A 22,054-nucleotide genomic window follows, 5' to 3' on the forward strand; every position below is an offset into this window, starting at 1 on the left:
AGAAGTGCAAGGAGCTGTGTTGATATTGGCATGTTTCAACAGGGTACACAAAGAACATAAATTACAAACCAGCATGTCCAGTTTCACGGTTTATCAAATTCAAAAGCAATGTCACAGTTAGCATTGTATTTTACAGCGATTTGTGGGTGTAGTCAGTCCGATTCCAGTAATTGGAAAAGGAGCACCTGTAAAATGTGAATATTATATATTTTGAGAGTCAGAAACCTCCTTTTTTTCTCTTAACAAGAAGTGATCCTCTCAGTCCAGTAACATTTAGTAAGTCAAGAAGAGCCATGTGATTAAATAAGCACGAGCATGGTTTGAATTAAAGTTACTTCTTCGTTAAGGTAGGGCACCTTCGTCACCGTGGCTACAGTGATTGACGCCCATGCGGCGAAGGTTGCAGAAGCATCGTGGTCACGGTTAGAATAAATCCACATCTGTTGTCGGTAGGAAACAGGAAAAGGAACAGCAGTCTCCCCATATTAAAAGTCCAACATTTTGTTCCTGTGACCTCTCTCTGTGGATTTTATCGTTCTATAATAACGTTACCAGACCTTTTTCTCCGAGGTGAATCTCTAGAATCAGAAAGTCAGACACAGGCCAAAGGACAGCGGAGTAGATTTGATTGCTTTCATGCGGACATGTGGAGATTAAAAATCTGCTTGCCCCTAAATATTAGATTCATATTTTATCAAAAAGATTCAATGACGCGCGAGTCAAGGTATGATTGCAACCTCATTGCGAATAAGCACATAGTGTTCCATTCTCCACACTTGATTTCGTGCTGTTAAAAAGAAAGACAATAGGATTGGTGCTATTGATAATTAGTTTTTAATGTGCCACACTCATCATGTCCAATTTCATGCCCCTTAGGCAGCTGATCACAGATTTAATCAACACATTATTCCTTGCTATACTTAAACTGACTGCAGGGAGGGCTTCTCTGTATGTGTTTGTGTGTGTGTGTGTGTGTGTGTGTGTGTGTGTGTTGGTAGGAGTGTGAAGGGGACACAGTGTTGCTTGTGTTTGTGCGATGGAGGAGCGAGGGAGAAGGGAGGTTGTCAGCATGTGCATCCATCCCAGCAACGTCCCTCTTTGATAGACATTGAATGTGTGTTCCAGGCCATTAACCAAGAGCTACGTTTGAAGACGATGCGCTTGGAAACGCGCGGCCGTGCTGCGTCGAAGGAAGCCATTGTTATTATTGTGTTTCTAGCAAAGAGGACAGTGTCCGGGCTTCACTCACCTGATGAATACAGATGAAAGCCGGGCTGTTATGTCTGTTTTTCTAGACCACTCTCATAACACCTGGGACCTTTTGGTTGTTGTTGTTATGTGAGGTTGGCTCATTTTTGGTTGCTGGCGGCCATTACACAAATGCTGAGTGTTTCATTGGTGGAGCCATATAAAACACTGGTTCTACTATAGTAAAGTACTACTATATAGTGTTTTCTTTTAAGGGATTTTGGTTTGTCTGTCCTTGGCCCAAAACAAGACATCCTAACAACTCCAGCAGCTACTTTTCAGATTTCATGTAAATTGGATATTAGAGCTGTCTAACATGTATTCAGCTTTTTTCCCCTGATAACTTAAGATACGGACGTCCGATAACTAAAATCCTTCATCCTGTTAAAATACATTGTTGAAATGTGACTTAAAACTAAATAAACCGCAACGCTGACGCATGCGGATAGCGGATATGACGCCGCTGACAGTCGACCACATGACACGGACCGTTACCGTGATTAAAGTCACGTATTTCTCCAGGTTTGAGAAGTGCTGGAAACATTTGGGATAATGTCAAGTCATTTTCAGACTTTTTAATGTGGAAAAGTGACATATTATATCTTTATGTTTGCAATTGTTGTCCTTTGTATAAGAAATTACTGAAACACATAGAGAAGAAGAAATTGGTTGAAGTCATCCATCAGTCAATCATTCATTCATTGAAGTTATGATGAATAACACATTGTTTACAGATCTATGTCTAAGACAAATACTTTATTCAGAATTCAACCATAAAACACGTGGCTTTTATTTATGGTCAGAGTTATTGTCTCTATGGGAATACTTCATGGCAGTATCATCTGTAAAGCAAGAAATGGCTTAAAGAATAAATAGGGTTTATACCAACCTCTGTCATATTTTCCCATTTATCTATATCTATCTGAATATCTGATAATGGGCAGAACATTTGTCTGTATGTACATTTACACATAATGAGACCAATCAGAGCACCAGACAGGTTGTAAACAAGCCAATCGTTTATTTGGAGGTAAAAGCGAACGTCTGTGTACCACAAAATGTTTTTAATAATGCCTCACTCCACAGGAACGCTGTGCACTGCGGGTCAAATTCCAGCCAGTGAGGTAGCCTGTAAACTGTATTGGATGTTTACAATGGCCAGGCAGGGTAATAACTTAATACCTCTCGCCTTTGCTTTTCCTTCCACCCCCTGTTGGCTAACATGAGAGTTTGCTTACAATGCCGGGGCTGCTTGTGTCAAGTTGCTCGTGAGCAAGTATTATTATTTGTATTATTGGCCCTAAGATACAAAAATTAAATTAGATTATCCTTCAACTCACTAGTGATGTAAATTATAATTGTATTTATGCTTGTGATGTTTAAAAATATTATATCCTTTATTATGCACCTTTTATCTTTCTATTGTATTATGCTTTTGAATAGTTTGAACAAAACGTTTTTAGCTCCAGTCACTTACATTTTTGTGCATGACTGCCGACCATTTTGTGCCTGACAAGAACTTCACATTGGTGTTGGCCCCCGCTCACTACAAAGAGACTCTGTCAGGCTAGAGAGTAAATATAGAGAGAGAGGAAGAGGCAGAAAATCAGACAACTGGAGCCAGAAAAAGTAGTGGCAGTGTTTTTCTTGAGCTACTTAGTTCCCTGGCTGTGAGTCAAGTGTAGAGAGAGACATTGGGAGGTAGTGGAGGCCTTCATTAAATGCAGCTCAGGCCCTGGTGAAACCCTGGTTAATGTCCCTATCATCTCTGGAGTGGTCCAGCTCTCTGTCCAAATGACTCATGTTTAATGCATCTCTGCAGTCCTTGTCATTTAACCTCACCTCTGGAGGTTGCGGGTCGGGGTGGGATAGCAAAGGCTCCCGCAAGACCCATAAGGGGCAAAGCAGCGGTGCAGTTATTCTTCACCCTCTCTCCATTTACTTAACACGGGGAGAGCTGCTCCACGTCTCGCCTATTGCTGTGTAATCTCACAGAGGCAAACCCCCCACCCCCCCACCCCACACACACACACACACACACACCATCACATTGCATGAACCTGAAGTCGAGGGTGGCCTGGGTTGACTGTGTGGCTCTCTGAAGCACTTTGTTACTCTGCTTCCTGTGTGCCATAGCTGAATGCTTAAGCAGGGACCAAGTGATGCTATGCTGGGAGACTGTTATAACTCAGCAGTTTACTCTTTTGGTGAGCACTCCAGTTTGTACCCTTGGTAAAAAGCTTCTCAGGTGTGACTGAAGGCTGTCAAACTCCATCAGCCGCTGTCAAACAGACTGAATATTTTGTTGAAACTGACAGTTTCTGTCAGAGATTTTCTAAGATTGTGTTCAGATTGCATCAATTTGAATTAGTTATGCTCTTTAAACACTAAGCAGTTTGAAAATTAATGCAGTAGCTTGGAAATGAATGTAATATCTATATACGACGCGGTCGGACGACACATTATCAGTTTATTTGAAGCATGCTGGGGCCTTTCAGCTCGCAGAGATACATGTCCAGAGGATTTAGGAAAAGCAAATGAGCAGCGATTCAGCAAGATACATCTTCACCACAAATGGAGCTGTGTAACAGGATATAAAAGAGAAGGAATTCTTCTCTTTGTTTCGCTTGATCTTCACGCTTCATTTTCCTCTGATTTTCCCGGCTTACATGCAAAGACTTGCCTCCCTCTCACTCCTCTACTCCCTCACTTACACACACCCACTCAGTCTCTGCCTCTCTTTCTTGCTCTGGATAATGGTAATTAGAATATCACCATGATTGAAATTTGGCAAAAGTTGAAGAGGAAATAGGTTTTCTAATCAAAAGCTGCCTCGTAGCTGGAATCCTGATGCTTACTTGGCTGAAAAATGTTCCTCAACGATGGGGGCCTAAATGGATGCCAGACTGTATACTGAGGGCCAACGCTGCACTATCCCTGCAATGTTGGATTTCATACAGATGTCCCAGTTGAGACTGATTTATCCAGTTTTAGCCAGTTTCCGCTCATTTATTCACATGGTTTACTGACAGAGTGTCGATATTCTGTAGCCGACTGACACTGGTTATATGTGTGTATATATATAACAAGATTTTAAAACATTATATACCAACATAATTTACAGCATAACCTGTTGAATCCTAGCAACCCATATTCAAACAGAATGTAACATGGAATCTTACAACAAACCGCGTCAGACTGAATCATCGATCGTCACCTATTAAACGCCACAGAGTGGCATTGATCTCACCAGTATGAGGACGCGGTTCGATGCGTCTCTGTCCTGTAAACTGGTAAAACAACAAGACGGAACCACTGCAGGCGGGACCACTCGTCAAACTGTTGCTGTGTAATGCTAACACTCAGGCTGTGTGATTGGCAAACTCTCATTAATCCATAGAGAAACTGAAAACTGGCTAATTGTGTCTGTATTGGAGGGGTGGGGGGGTAAGCTGGGATCTTTCTTGGCAGGGAGCAGGGACTTCCTTGAGTCTCTGCTTGTTGCCTTGGCAACCTCACACTTTTGCTTATGGTGTAATTTCTTTGTCGATACGGTACGTACATTTATTAACCTGAGCTGACTCTGCTCCCGTGTCGACTCACCAAGCCACGCAAGGGAACAGCGATGACATCATGATCACATTATCACCGTTTAAAGGACGGTTGTAATTGTGGTGACGTCTGGTATGAAACCAAATCCAGATATAGATCAAAGACATTTGCACACGATGTCATTCTCTCCACAACAGTTTGGTATTAGCTGACCAAGCCTTTTCTTCAGCCCATTTAATCTGGCTTTGTGAGTTAAAACGTTAAACACTTAAACAACTGGCTGCTTCTCAAATCAGCTGTGCTCTTTTAATGATCTTCTTTTTTGAAGAAGAACATTTTCCTTTGCTTTCTTCCTCGTCCTGTACTGTACAAGCATGCGCCTCTATGCACTGGCAAATGGGGACAATTATGTTTCAATGGGGCTTTGAATGCTAACCTCCGTTTCTGTTTTTTTTTTCTCTCTCCTTCCTGACCTTCCCACCTGTCCTGCTCCTCCTCCTCCTCCTCCACCACCACAGGAGCTGCACAGTACCCAGGTAAGCCTTCCCTACGTCTCCTTCTCCTTCTCCTCACCTCATCCTCTCTCCATTGTCCGGCTTTCCGGCTTCTGTCTCTTTTGGAGACATGCTTCCTCTCAGCGTCTAGTGTTTCTGTACAGCGTATGACTAATCTGCAATCTTTTCTCCATCTCAGTTTCACTCCTCCTCTCTCACATTTAGATTTCTGTCTTGCCTCACTCTCGTGTTCTCCACAGTCCATTTCTTCCGGATCTCATGCTGCTGTCATTTGCCGCTGACTGATACATCTTACCGTTGTTCTGAACATGCCCTAGCTGTAGCTTCCCGGTGAACACTGCAGTTAACCAGATAGTGCTGAGACAGAGCTCAGTGATCTGAGGAGTTTTATTCAAAACAGCATTTTGCTCAAAATGACAAAACTTTGAACAAAACCCTTTGTAAGCAGTAATAATGGGCTTTTTGTTTTTGCTCATACACTGTGTTGTAGTTCTTAGCTGGAGCTGGATCTGTGTAGCGGGCTCGCTGCTACTGACACAGATGTTTGTTCAGATCAGTCCCACTATTTATTCCCCCGTATTGCTTTTCAGTGTTGCACTTGAGATATTAATGTTGCCCTTCAGATCAAGATCTGAATGTTTGTAATCAAACTCATTCATGTCGCATAAACCGAGCCCAATCATTGAGGAACAAGCATGTTTAGGAATGACAGCGATGTTGCCGCTGACAACCAAAGACAGGACATGTTTGGACGGGCAGCGGTGCTCACGGTGTTAACACAGTTATAGAAATGTGACACACGGCTCTTGTTACACCGCTAAAGGGGCAAATAGGAAAAAAAGAAAAAGGATCCAGGCAGCAGTTCTGTCTGAAAGAGCCGTTCCAAGAGATGTTGTCCGAGAGAACGCACCTGTTTGATCTTTCACAGCCGGTGGTGGCTGAAAACAACTTCTCAGCTCCTCTGTCCATTGAAATCACTGTATGTACTGTACAAACATAAAGGCTACTAGCAAACTATCATACATAAATTAGCATAATTTTCAGCAACCTCCACTGTTCTTTTGTTCTCTTCTTTTGTTCTATAGATGTATATATTTTTTTTTTACCTGGTCAGGATGGGCTTCCGTAGTCAACCCTTAAAAAAAAGAAAAGTGCGCTGTAAATCAAATCATGCTGCTTTTTTAAATGCCTCCGCTCCCCCTCTCCCCTGTCTCTCCTCTACCAAGCCTTTTAATCCAATTAGCAGTGCCAGCGACAGTTATTTATATGTACATGAATTAGAATTGAACAGCAAGACATCCTCCCCTGGGGCTGATTGGACGGAGCCCAGTCCTTCACAGGCCTGTTCTCGGTCACAAACCCTATGCTGCCGCCGCGAAGCAGCGTCGGTCTCCGCAGGAGCGACACAAAACTCACACCAACGTGCACCGTCACTGACGATCATCGCCTCAATCTGATTCTAATGTGAAAACTAAAAAAGTTCCCACCATATTGTTTCATCTTCTCAGTGTTTTTTTTTTTTTTTGTAACTGTCAAAGACTAAAGAAATGTTTGACTGATCCAAATTGGGACACTCTCTAATAAGCTGTCTTCTCAGTTTTCAGGCCCATTGTCAAATATATGTTTCTGTTGCATTGCATTGCGTTGGACTGAAATACTTCCAAATGAGCGCGTAAGCTGCCAAATCAGGCTCTGGTACCCTTTTGAACTATTTGCCAGTGATTGCAGTATTTCACAGAAGCAGAAGAAAAAGTCATGTCACAATATTGGCAGCATAACCCATAAAAGTGTTTTAAATACAATGTGTGTGAAATTAATTTTTTGGAAATATTCAAAAGTTGGATTCATTATCAATGCCATTTTTAGTCCGGTCAGGCATTGTTTAATTTCTTACAGTTTGTTAGTCTGCAGTCACTTTAATTACACTCTTACAGTTAATTGTGAGGCAATTAAAGAAGCTAAAGTTGGCTTCTTCTTTCGGCTTGAATAAATAGAAATCAACTCTAGGGTTGCATTTTGATTTCCCTTTATTTATTCTCACATTAGAATAAGGGCCATGCTCGTGTGCCAAGTGTTTTCTAAATTTGCAAGAAATAAAATTGAAATGAAATTAATAGAAAACAACAAGATAGAGAACAAATACAACATTTGCGTTTTTCACATTTATGTACTTGTTTAATAGCAATAGGTTAAATTTAATGTAATTTACTTTACATTCATCATCATTATTATCATTATTATTATTATTAATAATAATATAATCAAGTCAAAATTCAAGACTCTTTAGCTGAGACTGACGATTTGGAACTAGGTCGTATCCTCGTCTTCACTACAGGAAACACTTCTGAGAATTGACCATATTTGGGCCAAAGGTCACTGCTTCCTTAGCTGACCTGCCACCACAGACAAGACTTCTCTTCTCCTGCGTGGGTGACTCATGTTGGCTGTATATGCCAATCAATAGAATGGAAGACATGAGGGGATGGAGGTGGGCTGAAGGACGCAGCAGTTAAACACTGGGAGTCTTATCCGTGTGTGCACAGAGAGGCTCTTTAAACACACAGAAACATGTGCGTTTGTCTTGTGCGCAGCCACACACACACACACACAAACACACACACACACACATACACACATACATGCACACATGCAGAGTACAGCTCAGATTAATGACTGCATCAGTCACACGAGTACAGTGTTTGCTTGTCATCCTGTATGCTTTTCTTTTATAACACAGGTTCAATTTCCCAAGCTACTGAAGCTCAAACAGCGTTTCTTCAGAATATGTATTCAGCAAGGTCATCTCTCACTGCACCAAGCAAATTTCCCACCCACAGGATGTGTCTCTGCTATTGTAATGTCAATAGTCCCCAGTCCAATGCATTGCAATCTACATTTGTCAATACATGAGCTGCTTTGAGCCAAACTGCGAGCTGAGGATGCAACTCGTTCACTGAGCAGACTTTCTTTTCTTTGGCTCACTTTGAATCCGGTTGACTCCGATTCGTTCAGGTAAAAACTGGATTAGTTTTCAATGTTTATTCAACCTCTCAAGTAGTGAAATTAATAAAATTATAATAAAAAAAAAAATCATAAAATTTTGAGTATAACAGATAAAACAGGTCTAGGTCAAAACTTTACAGTTACAGCAAATTAAAGATAATTCATTCATTACTTCCAAGTGTATATTCTACCACTTCTTCTTTATTATAACAAGAGGAGGAAATTTAAGACAATGAATGCGCACCATTAAAAAAAATTAAGATTGAAATTACAGTTTACAGGGAGCAGACAGGTTCGACTCGCTGCTTTTGTCTGTACTGAGGGTTCGCAAAGAAATCTTTCTTTCTTTCTTTCTTTCTTTCTTTCTTTCTATGAAACTGCAGAATAAGATAAAGCGGGCTTTGGATAGACAATAATTGTCAGTAGGAGTTCTGGTCTTTTGACGGGATTGGTCAGTGCTGTAGTGGTGCTTGGAGAAGTGGGTATACTTTTAATTTATGCCCCCTTTTGTTTTTGTTATTTTAAAGCAGCCCCTCCAGCGAAGGATAAGTGTCCCGTGTTATAAACAGTGACATGAAGGCGAGGACTACTCTCGCAGAAATAGGCCAGAAGTGTTTGCACATTGTCAGTTAACGTCTGCTGCTGGACCTCAGGGAGTAAGGATCATTATTATTATTAAAGAAATGACCTCTGCCTCTGATTGGCTCACCCTGCTAATCTTACCCGAACCCCAACCAATCATCACTCCTCCTGCCTAAACCTAACCAAAACCAACTCCAACTAGCCAATCGGACGTCATTCCTCACAGGAATGAACCCTAATTGAATAGAACTACAATTAAAAACCTTTGAAAATACAGTTAGATTCTTTGCGTTGAAGGTTTTTACTATAAAACCCACAGATGTGGAAGGTTTTCACAGATTCACAGTCAGTCTTCTCAGTCGCTACAGATTACTGGGTGTTCCTGGGTTGTCTTAGTCTAACTGGACTCAAACCTACAGCACAGCCACACTGGTTTCCACTTGCAGATTATGTCTGTACATTTCCATTCATATAAGAAGTCTAACTCAATAATATTATCCATGACAACATGCAGTACGGCTTAAGATGCTAACACCTCTTTATTGCATCTCCTCCAGTGTTTCAGACCGTGGTCCCCTGGGTGTCTTGATTTCCAGGCAGAGCATGTGATCTGATACTGAGAGTCTAATAAAATCGAAATGGTTAAACTTTAACCACAGGCACGTCTTCATCATTATTGAGAATGGCATAGCTGTAACAAATATGTGTTTTTTCCTAATTAATCTATCAAAAATGACAAAAACAAATAAACTTTGACTTTTCCAGATAAATACACTTTTGCTCTTGTTCCTCATGATCCTCACTAGAAGAGAAAAAACAAATAATTTAACTCGCTAAATCTACATTATACCACTGTAACTGGCATCCGTACATATGTATTAATATTATTTACAACATGTCAACGCGGTAACCAAGCAGTGTTGATGTTGTCAGCGTCTCGCTTCATAGAGTGCAACAAGAGCGAGTGAGTAGGATTTTTCATCCCAGGCAATGGTTGCATCAAATGAAAGAGGAAGATGATTAATTATGAATCAAATCAGGTTCAATGGGTATGTACTGTAATCATGGTTTTGTATAATTCAACTTCAGCCTGATAGTTACAGTGTGGGGTGCTGTTAGATATTCATTCCTTCATCAACAAACGTAATAATATGTAATTTCTCAACAGAGGGTCTCACTCCATCATTTTATGATGATTCAATTATTTGTCTTAATTAAATCATCACAACTGGGTGTAGCCCTCACTTGACATAGGAGTCATAGGTATCCAGCCTGAAACACCACCAGCAAGAGTGAACTGCAAAATTCTCCATCTTGTTTCCTCAACTAAGAACTTTATTTTCTCCAAACAAGTGACAAAACATGATTCCACTATAAGGATTGATTTGATTCGGCCTGTTTTTCTTTAAAACCGAGAACCAAGAGAAAAAGGGGGAAACTTAATTTTAGCATTCGAATACACAAATCAAGAAACAAAAGGACTGTTTGCCAAAGGGTTCTGATGAGTGTGAGGTTATTGTGGTATCATTGTTGCTGTATCATTAAAGTCGGTGTGGTGGAGGCTCCTCAGTGAAGTTTCATGAGCTACTTCCTGTTGGAAGAAGTGGAGCGAGAGCAAAGAAACTCTCAAGAGAGACAGAAGTTTTAGTAAAAAAAAAAAAAAAGTATTAGCAGACAAAGCCTGTAGTGATGCAGTATTGACTCTTGGTTACAGCTTCCTGCCAGAAACTAGAGAAACTAAAATTAGCGAGTATAAGTGGGGTCTTTTTAAACGCGTGTAAACCCACTAATAAAAGCCGATTGACCCCTGCCTCCTCTGGCAAGCCCGCCTTTCTGTTCAGTCTGAGGACACACACAACTGCAGGGAGTGATGTCATCACATGCACTTTACAGAGCGCACACACAGACACGCAGTGAAGCTGTGATTGTGTGTTCTTAAAACTCATTTCTGGGCTGCGGCTGGTTCAACAGCACCGTGCTGGACAGGTGACAGGTGTGTCTACAGTGTTTGTGATCTGAAAGATGTTACAGCGGGAAAAGGGGGGAAAAGTAGCAGGTTCGCCCGGGGTGTTGTGTTTACATCAACGGCAATCGGAGCCGGAGCTGATAGATACCTGCGTCTACTGCAGAGTCATTTGACCCGGGTGAGAATGACGATTGTTCCCTTTTCCATTGCCGACAAAAGGCTGATGTTTATTGACCAGTGGAAAAGCGGCTTCTGACTACATTAAACTTGGATTGTTAGATCTGCATGGATCAATATTATTTAATATTATAACTGAATAAAATGATTACATTACATGTAATGTGAAAGGGTCCCTCACAGTGTTGACCCTGCAGAGAATTACCACAGATTTTTGCAGCTCTGCTGGATTTAGTTTTTTTTTTTAGCCTCTTTTAGATCACCGTCTGGGTGTCATGCCATCGTAATGCCTAGTATGAATTCAGTCTTCACTGACCCCGTTGGCAGATTTTGATTTCATTATTCCAGACCTGTGGGCTCATTGTAAATTCCTAAGTGGGCCTTTGCTAACAAGAAAAACGACTGGCCTCCTCCCCAGATCCAGTGATTATCCACTTGTTGTGTACTCTTGATTTGCGTATCAAAAGTGTTGAGACATCTGATTCCCAGAGACGAGCATCTAAAACCTCCGTGACTCTCTGTATGTAAATCAACACCACATTTAGTCAACAGGCATAATGGTGTCTAAATAAATGTTTTTGATTGTGGACCAACAACACGCCCGCTGACATTTTTCACTCCATTATTAACATTATCTCCTGAGACCGCCAAATGTCACTTTTCAGTGTTCATTTTTCACCATTGTGTCCATAAATATGTGAAACAACTGCTCAACAGTGTCTTACAGACTTGCATTTCTCTAACACAAAGGCCTCTGCCATGTGTTCTCTTGATAACGCAATGAGTATTTCATCAGGAATAGTGTTGTATTATTTGTATGTTACCCATTTCTCTTCCTGCATTTTCAAGTGAAACTGCCACAACTGTGGAGAAGCAACAAATGTCACTAATGCTTCCTTTCAGTATGGCTGGGATACTTTAGCTGAGCCTTGCCCCTGAGCGGCTGCAATCAGAGCTGTGATTCATGCATGGCACGAGGGGTATACATACCCAACAACAGGCTGGATGTGCTGCAGGTTCCCTACTTCACAGAAAAAGCATCTGTTGCCTGTAACTCTTCATCTAACCAATTCATGTGGTAGCTTCTTTTCCACTGACAAAAAAAAAAAGCACTAAGTAATGTCTCTATCATGTCGTACAGACCATAATAACATGAAAAGTAGTGTTTAATTTGTAGCAGCAGCTGGAAAGTATAGGAGTGCAGGAGTGGAATGAAACTAGAAAACACAGAACCTTGCATGTTACACAGGAGCTGCAAAAGAGACACGGGGAGTGAAAATGGCCGTGAACTGTTGACTTGGGTCGTCCTCAAAATCTCTCCTCTTCTCTTATAATATACACTATATCACTACTATCCTAAATTACGGGCAGCCTCCTTCTAAAGTGTAATCCACCCTGGCATGAAGTGTCCTTGAAAACAACTTTAGTCCATATTATTTCTGATAGTAGTCAGCCTGCTGAAGACTGTTTGTCTGCTTGCTGTTAGCTTCAGATCAATGCTTCAGATCAGTGCCCTTCACACCGCTGAATCTCCAGTGTGGTGTGAATTCAGGGTCCAGTCAGGCTGTGAAACAGAGGTTAAAAGAGCTGTTTGTAAGTTTTGCTATCACTACATAGCAAACATTAGAATTAAAAGCTGTTTACCTAGTCCGGCCAAGAGCTTCAGCCGTCCATTGATTTAGATAAGAAGTTAATAATACGCCCTACGAGCAATGCTACTTTTGCAGGGCAGCCTGGGCGCTACAGTGATTCGGTATCGGAAAGTAACGAGACAGTCCGACTGGGCCGGCGCTAGCTGGTTAGCATGGAAACTTCAGAACAAGAAAAGAAGAGACAGAAATAGAAGCAAAACAAGAGTTAACATTGGTGCTGCTTTCCACTGCTGCAGACAGCAGTTTGGTGCCGTTAACAGCTGTTAATGCTAACGTTAGCTATGTAGCAAAAGCAGAACTTTCAAATAGCTCCTTAGGGTTAGGTTAGGGTTTGTCAAAAGTTATGAGTTTTATCACTAGGAAGGTGCCTTCAAACAGCTAACAATGTACAGTGCCAAATTAATGGGAAAAGCATCAGTATATCTTCCATTTATCTACACTAAAGCAATTGATTTAAGACATATCAAAGCTGCTAACAAGCTTAACAACAGGTTTTAACATTATAAAACCCAGTAAGATAAAAGGGAAAATATAGTCAATGATTGTTTTTAATTTATTTTAATTAACTGACTGAAAGGGGGGAAAAAAATCACTTTTCTTTTTTCCATTCACCTGAATTATATATCTCTCTGTAATTTATGTATTCGATTATAATTTGGAGTGAACAGATGCCTATTAGTGATATTTCTGCAACGTGAGACTCTTTTGAGTGCCGTTTATTTGACAGATGGATTGCACTGCTGCGCATTTTTCAGAGTTCTTTCTTAGACACCTTTGTCATCAGTTGTTTGTCACTTGTCGTGGCCCCCAAAGAGTAAACCTGCTTCACCCAGCGTGTGTCAGGAGATGATGGTGCGATATCCCCTTTCTGCTTTCTCACGCACTTCTGCAGCTGCCTGACTCAACATAATATCCACACGAGTTGCTACGCATTTAAAATGGTTGAGTCAGGATACACAGTAGCCCTACAGCACAAGCTGTTTTTCCACCTGCACTCTCTCTTGTTTTGGAGGTGACTTGTACTACAGTTCCTCCAGTAAACAAGTGTGCAGAGGAAAATTCATCACATGCTAGTGAGGATGTTTACACGAGTTTATTATTACTTATTTGGAGTCAGACTCATATTATTTTTTCATATATTTTATATGTAAGATGAAGAGGGAATAGGCAAATGGCAAGTGTGGTTTCATGGGAAAGAGCTTATATAAAGACGATGTTAAAGCGTTTATAATGAAGGATTGAATTTATAGTGACGCATTTTAAGTAGTGGATCATATATATATATATATGATCCACTATATATACAGGTTTATGGGTTGCTTGTCAATACTGAGCAGTAACTGCTTAACAGCGAGGGGTTGGGCGAATTCAGTCATGCACTGAAAGCACATTTGATTTGTGATTCTTATCTTTTATTCTAAATTATACAATCATGCTGAAAAAAAAAAACTTAATAGTAATTTCCTTTTGTCCTAATGATGTTATCATTTCTTCTCTCTAAATATGCTATTTGAAGGAACTGAGGTGAGGTTTTAATAAAGGTTTGGAGTCATTTCAGGACATATAATATACCAGAGAAGAAGGATGTGATTTGTACAATATGCAGCTTTTAAAGGCTGTGAGCTAATACAAGATTATTATTAGGATTTTAATTAATATTTTTAATCCACTGCAGTATGAAACATAACTTAGAGTTAAACTACATGATCTTGGTTTATGCAGAACTGACGAATAAAAATAAAACAAAATGTAAAAGCATTTTATTGTTTGAATGATGGAGGTAACAGCAGTTATTTGAATTGTTTGACTGGCAGACACAGCTCTTGTAAAAACCTTGAGATAAATGATAAAATGTCTTACTATGATTAGGAACATTTGCATATAGAATTGGATCGAGTTGGTTGCATTTTAATTAAATCTCGAACAGAACTGAATCATTAAAATACTCACTTTCTCTTTAAAACATGTTATCACAAAGTAGAATATAATGAAAATAGACTGCGGCTGTCTCCTCCAGAAAAAATTTGTAGAAACCCCACCCAGATTCTGTTGTCGTGATTCCGCTCATCAATAACAACAGAAACAATGAGCAAAGCTATGAACGTAAACCCCAAATTGCAATAAATTGGATTTGTCCTTTAAATATGTCGCAGTCATCAAGCTCACCAAATAGTCAACAGTAGAAGACACATTGATGCTTAAAGGAGACACTAATGAATCAGGATATGATAGAGGACAGAAGGATGCTGCAGTGCCCTCTACCTCCCTCCTCGAATCTCTAATTCTCTGTCTCCTTCACTGCCCCGTTCGACCCTGGGAACGGCTCTAAGCTTACTTTTGTTTATCTGGCAGCGGATGCACAAGCATCTCCTCCTCACCCCCCTCCCACCATTCTCCCGCTCTGTCTTTCTTCCCTGAAAGATATTTCCAAATGAGCGAGCCCAGACCACAGCTGCCTCTCTGACGCATTAATCACTTGGCTGCCGCCCCCTCCACGCCTACATGCACACGCACGCGCGTACACACACACACACACACACACACACACACACACACACACACACACACACACACACACTTGCACTCGCACTCACACAGACGCACACACGCGTACACTCTCACACATGGATAACTCGGTTTGACTCACATAAGTAAAGGCATGTACCGCCACCGTGTAATGTAAGCACGTGTCAATGCACACAACTTGAGCACGTAGATGGGGAACACACTGGGATGATGCACACATACACAAAACATCCACCCACCACTCAAGTGATCTTGACTCTTTATACTACACCAACTCCCTCTCTCTCCATCCAGCCATGGCTCCCACATGACCCTCCATTTTCCTCATCATTAGCGACACCAACCAGCAGCCACGTTCCGTCCATCGCTCCCTCCTACCCTTCCTGCCTCCCTTGCCGCTTCTCTGTTTACTTCTTGATTTCTTTATTTGAATCCAGCACAGCACCTCCCCTCTGTCTCCTCGGAGCAAAGAGGGGCATGAAAAGCAGGAGGAAAGAGAGGAAGGAGAGGGGGAGAGAGGGGAGGAAAGCCTGTTTTGGATGTTAATTTGTAGGAAATCATATGTAAAGTGATGCACCTGGTTTATGTAACTGCCCTGTAGGAGATGAGTGGAGGATGTTACACATCCTGACAGTAGAATCCAGCTTGATGAGGCCAAGTCATCAGTGGTTACACTAATATGAGCTCCTGTTGGTGATAGGAATATAATTATTTTTGGACTGAAACTACAAACCCACATTTTGTAATGATGCAAAACTTTCAAAACTTTCAGAAACACCTACAGCTGCACTAATAAATATTCATTTTTATTAACAGTGGGTCAGATGACTTTGTGTAATGGGATAGGACTCTCCCCTCAGCTCCACAGCGCTTTTTAACCTGTTTTTCCGAACCAACAAACTTTGCTCTTATCAGCTTCATTTTCCTGCTGCAGCAGGATGCTGTTGTCAGTGAAAAAGCCTCAGTTAAACCCATAATAAGCTACCTGCCCATTTCCAAAAGAAGGCTTACAAGGTTAACATATAGCAGGTGAAGAAATTCAAACATCTAGTTGCTAAAGAGCCAGATATTTTCAGGAGTCTCAGAAGTTGGAGAGGTGTCCCTGTGTTGATCTTTCAGTCATTAAATTGAGTTTTCCTCAAATTTATAATAGTGCGTCTGAGGTGAGATTAAAACCTTGTTTCGTCACTGTAGTGCAAGTTTAACCGCAGTAAAGTTAAACCCAATCCCACCTTAAAGTTTTTGAAAATATTTTCAAAGCCAGTACCAATGAAAAGTTGTGGCATGACAAAAAGACGGGTGACAAATTAAAGGAAAAACCTGAGACATGAGTGGAGAAACAGGGTGACAGTCATTGAATGGTTAGATGAGTATGAAAATGAGAATGGGAATCATATGCTATGACCTTCACAGTCACCTATGGAAGATTTTGGGCCGACGTGTTCGACATCGCTCTCCACATCTTCCCCAGCATCAAAACGCCAAGTGAGGGAATATCTGTGGGAAGAATGGTGTATGTAATGACTCCAGTAGAGTCCAGGGCCAATGAGCACTGATGCTTTATGTTGTTTTTTTCCTTTAACCTTTAACCAGTCTTAATGTTTTATTTCACTACCAACTTGAAGTTGTATTTGAAATTGAGCCACCTTCTCTCAAGTATCTCTAAAGAAATGATCACAACATTTTCCCTCTGTATCAAGAGACTTCTTGTAAAGCTATCCGCACTGCAGTTGTGCGTTCTGTATTTCAAACATGCACTCTTGATGTTAAGTGGCCTTTGGTGAGCCAAAGAGCATGTAAATTAATGTGAAAATGCAGCTGAAGCAGCATCAGCTTGTATTTCATGGAAAATTTAACACACTAAATAACATCAGTTAATTGTAGCCGCAATAGAAATCATCTATCATCATTACCTATACAAGCCTTGTAATTTAATTGGAGTTCACTACAGGGCCCAGTGGTCACTCAGTTCATTTAATATTTTAGATTAAGATACAACTAATTACCATTTTGCCATTGAACTTGGGATGGATATTCAGGGGGGCTCCTTTTTTATTTTGGGGACACTGTCTTTTTGTCTGGCGATACCATCGGGCCAAAAACTACCCCTTGATAACAAAGTATCTCGAAAACAACCGGTCATTGACCTTTCATTTATTGCCACTCTAAGGATAAAATTTCCTCGTACAAAATGTGGTTGTCAGATTGTGATGGAATTCACGGAGCACAATCCTGTTCCCAAGGTTAAACTTGATCGAGATGCGTAAGTCACTGTTCACATCTCCAATTTGTTCTGCAGTTTAAGTGGATGTGCTCATTGTTGGCTGTTTTCCTGTCGTTGGAGAAACAATCCAGTCAAACAATCAGAACTTTATATACAGAAGTGACATTCGTCTTCTTGTGCCAGATATAAAATAAATAAATAAATAGCTGCAAATATGAAAAATAGTGTCAGGAAAATGGCAACAACTGTGGATGAGTTCGACGCAGCTTCACACGTTTTTGTAAATGGAATTACAGAGATGAACAAGCAGCTGTTATAGATGATTCTGTGTTAAATTAAAATGTCCTTGACAAAGGGATGGGTTACTCAGTACTAGAGTAAAACAAAGCGACCCCTTCCCATATAGAAACTAGCTACCATGAAGGTGATGTCGAGCTGAATGAATGAATTATGTGTTGCTCATTTCTAGTGACACAAACGTCACATTTTTAAACACTTAACATGTCGTCGTCTGCATCCGAGAGTTTCGACAGTTGCAGTGAGTGTTGCAGCCTGTAGGGGTCGCTGGGACGGCACCTTCGCTTCAGGTTTTACATTTCCTAATGGCATCTGTGTCTTCTGAAAAATCCATATAGTGACATGTTTGCAGCGACACTCTCGGTTCTGCAGCAGCAGCTGTTGCATATTCATCAATAATTGCTCCATAATGACCTGATTTTTCCAAACACTCGTTTATATCATAGTAACACCGGACTAAACCAACATATACATTTTGACTCCAGGCATTGCAGCTTCCATTAGCTAATGAGATTATTTCTATTTTTAGTGCCTGCAGAAAATGTTTGTGTATCTTTGCAGTATCTGCTTTTAAAAGCTGCAAATTTTGGTTGGGCAAAATTGGCTTGTGATAACACAATACAAACATACCGTACGTCACAGGGTGGCTTTTATTTTCTGCATATTATCATAAACACACCACGATATAGCGGCACAATCAGAGCTGTAAAATACTACACTAAGATATGTTTTTTTTTAATTTACCGTCATTGTTGAATTTTTTGCTCAGCACCGAGATAGAGGCGTTTTTGTTTTTTTTCTCTCTGTGCAGCATACAGCAGCAGCGGTAGCACAAAAGCCACTTACATGCTCACTGCAAGCATGTAACACCCTACAAGGCTCTTCACACCCCATTCTTACATAATGTGTCACAAATCCACTGTTCCACCAAGCATCAGTGGGAGAGGTATAGAGAGAGTGTGAGTGTGCGGCAGAGGAAGGGCTATAGGAGCGTAGCTGTGAAAAACATTTAGTATAATAGCTGGAGCTTTAATTAATGTTCTATACAATAATGCAATGTCATTTAATGAAAGGTCGCGTTAACCGCAGGGCTTTAGCCGCGGCAGGGTCGGTCAGGCACAACTACTTTTGAATGGATCGCCATGAAATCCAGTACGGACATGTTTTTCCACAGGACGAGTTGTAGTTACTTTGATCTGACTTTTCATCTAGCGCCATCACCTGGGCAAAATTAGAATTTGTCCAGTTTGTTTTAGTACTTTGTAGTTTGAGTTCATAAAATGGGTGAAATAGTGTTTTTTTTGTTTTTTTTTTTTCTTTTAATATTAAGTCTTTCATTAGTTTTATATATAACTGCCTTAGTGGTAACCCATCTGGATCTCTAGGCTCTGTCTGTTGCTCTGACACTTTAAAGCAAAGCAATTTATTAGCAATTCAGTCAGATGCATTATCTTACATTTGAATGAATCTCAAAGGGGGTTTCTGCTATCACTAGATTTAGCTTTGGTCTATTATGGATTACATGGTTGAATAATGCAATGTCAGAGTGGAAAGGAGGATATTGGCACAGAGTAAGGCGTCTAGTGGTTGATATTTATATAGCTTATATTGCTTGACATGTATTATTAGTTATAGTGGAGTCAGGGAAAAAGTAATTTGTTATTTTGCACCCTCCAAGTCTCAATTCCTGTACGTCAGGGGACGTGAGAAAGGATGAGAAAACATCTGCTCATAAGAATGTGTATAATAAATAATCATATACATTTTAGTAAAAAAAAAAAATCCTGATTATTAAAAGAAAATCTTTATAATAACATCTGTTTTCTTACTATAGTAAGAAGCTTTGATGTTACGATGATGCATTAGTATCTCTCTAACTGAGGAAACCAAAAACGGATGGAACACAGCACAAACAAATGCTTTAAATCTTTCAGCCATGTGAGTGCGAAAATATTCAATCACCTTTGAAATGGCCCTATTGATGTGAGGATTAATTTATTCCTCTCAGCATTATAAATTCAAAAAAAAAAAAACTGCAGCTGTTTATTTCCAGTTCATGACAAAACGCTTCACAGTTATCTTATGATGCATTGTTCTGCGCCACCCACCAGGGCTCTATAAAACCATTCAATGTTCAGCGACACTCATAAACACATAAGCAGGAACACCAAACATCAATAATAAAACAATACAAATTTGTGCAGCACCTCTGTAGTTACTCGACAAACTGAATAAATCTTTAACAGGTGAACGCTGTAAGAAGTGAAGGCGTGTGATGGAAAACAGATAAAACTGCTGTGTTGATTTCTTCAGTGCCTCCTGCACACAGGTGCGATAAGCTGCAGTGTCTTCTCTCTATACACTATGATTGGATCATTTTCATTTTCACACCAACGCATATAACATGCATGTTTCTTTAAAAATGGCGGCCCCTCCCACTCATCTTGATGGAATCTCACCAGGTCGCCTTCACACACTTCTAGTGTGCTATAGTTTCTGCTGTGTAATGTGAACATGAGGTATTGAGCAGCAGCAGTCCACTTAGAGCCACCATCAAAATCGCAATCTCATTGTAGAGTCTGATCACTGAACTGACCAATGGGATCATCCCCCCATAAACTCTGTCTGTCATATCTCTGAGCTTCTCTGAACAGTCATGGCCAACACACAGATTAACCGAACTGCCTCCTTCAAATCCTCACCGAGAGGGATTCCGCCGTTTGAAGTGGTCAGGCCATACAAGGATCTTGACCTTTTCTCGGCTCGCCTCGAGCTGTCAGTCGGCCGCACTAACGCAGCGTTCACACAGCAAGCAGTCTGGTTGAAGGGCTTGTTCTGTTCACACAGATTGTGGTTGAAATGAGAGGCTCCAAAATCAACTCTGTAGTCGTCTTAAGCATCAAATACATTCTGAAAAGCCAAGTCGCTGCAGGTCTTCACTCGCCTCGCCATTGCCTTTTGTTATCCTTTGCGATGTCACATGATTTTAATACACTAAGGGATAATTCTGGTTCATTATAACTTTTTTTTTCTCCTTCGGTTCTGCATGTTATAATATTATTTTACTCACCAAAGTAATTTCTCAGACCTTCCCTTCAGACTTCTGGAAAAAAAAGGCAGCTCAAAGCCTTTGTTTAAGGTTAGGGAAAGATCCTGGCCTCGGTAGGAACTCTAAAAAATCAACACTGACGCAGAGCATCAGGTTTACTGTTCTAGTGTTTAACCAAAACCATCATCCTTCTCTAACATAGTCAAGGTCTAGCACTTAGTGCGCCCACAACCACTCCAAACACCCCCATACGAGTAGTTAGATGATCGGTTTAGCCAGATGATGAAGTAAAACTAGGGCTGGGTATCGAACTTTGATACTTTTACGGACCGACCGATTTGGTTTGAGGATCAAAAAGTGCCTCGTCATACGATACCAACTCTCGATACCAAAGTAGTAAATTAGTAAATCTCATCAGCGTTAGTGAGACAGTGAGCATGCAACGTGGTTGGACCATTTGAGTGACTGTCTGCACACGACGACGGCAAGCAAGGTTAGTCAAAGTTGAACCAAAGAGAGAGAGTTTGGGTAGTGCTTAAACCTTCCAGTCTTTTTGCTTTTTGATAGGAGCGATGGCGAAAATAAGAACGTAAGACCCAGAATTATTCCATAAGTTTGACATGGCACAGATTTATAAAGGCCAAACTCACTTTGAAGGTCTCCTGTAGTTTGTCCTCATACATATCCACAGCATCGTTGCTGTGTATGGCGGCCCGCACCCATTATTATGGTAAAGACTACCCTGAGAGGTAATAATGCTGCTCTCATACACTTGTTCAGGAAGGTTACTCAGAAATCAACTCCTTACAGTCGGCACAGAGACATACAATCAGGTGTGCCCGCACATGTCTGTGAAAACGTGCAATCAGACAGGACTGACTGCAATCACACAGTGGCAGGCGCGCACACACACATGCACACACATATATATATATATATATGTATACAGTGTGGCCCTATGCTATTTTATCACCAGGAGCCACAAAAACAAACACATGTTCCTCGAAATGGCAAAGGGAAATTAATGTCTCTCAGTTGGCTGTGGTGATCACACGCAGCAGAGTACACCAGTGTTAAGTACATAAATGAAGAAAAAGCACCGTACTGTACAGGATTACTGTATGTTGCGTCATGTCTCTGATTAAGACAGGGTATGAATAAATGCATGTTTAACAGTAGATCTAATAAAAAATTCAATACCAGCGCTATTACTACTAATAACACCACAGGGAGAGCCGGGATATGAAAAATGATACATTGACA

General features: G+C 40.7%; 1 protein-coding gene across 5 annotated transcripts in view; it reads left to right on the plus strand.

The window, feature by feature from the left end:
• LOC111656073 (cell adhesion molecule 1-like) overlaps window positions 1–22,054 on the plus strand; it is a 338,529-nt gene that overhangs the window by 229,178 nt on the left and 87,297 nt on the right. For 4 of the 5 annotated variants that reach the window (XM_023407644.2, XM_023407646.2, XM_087174367.1 and 1 more), the window contains exon 2: window positions 5,319–5,336. The exons of the other annotated variant lie outside the window; for it this stretch is intronic. In XM_023407644.2, the coding sequence (XP_023263412.1) occupies window positions 5,319–5,336 (18 nt within the window). The remainder of the gene's footprint in view (window positions 1–5,318; window positions 5,337–22,054) is intronic. 5 annotated transcript variants of the gene reach the window in all.

This window comes from Seriola lalandi, unplaced genomic scaffold (genome assembly GCF_002814215.2).
Source record: "Seriola lalandi dorsalis isolate HSWRI2012SDOR001 ecotype SW California unplaced genomic scaffold, Sedor1 jcf7180002054343, whole genome shotgun sequence".
In the NCBI taxonomy this organism is placed as follows: Eukaryota; Metazoa; Chordata; class Actinopteri; order Carangiformes; family Carangidae; genus Seriola; species Seriola lalandi.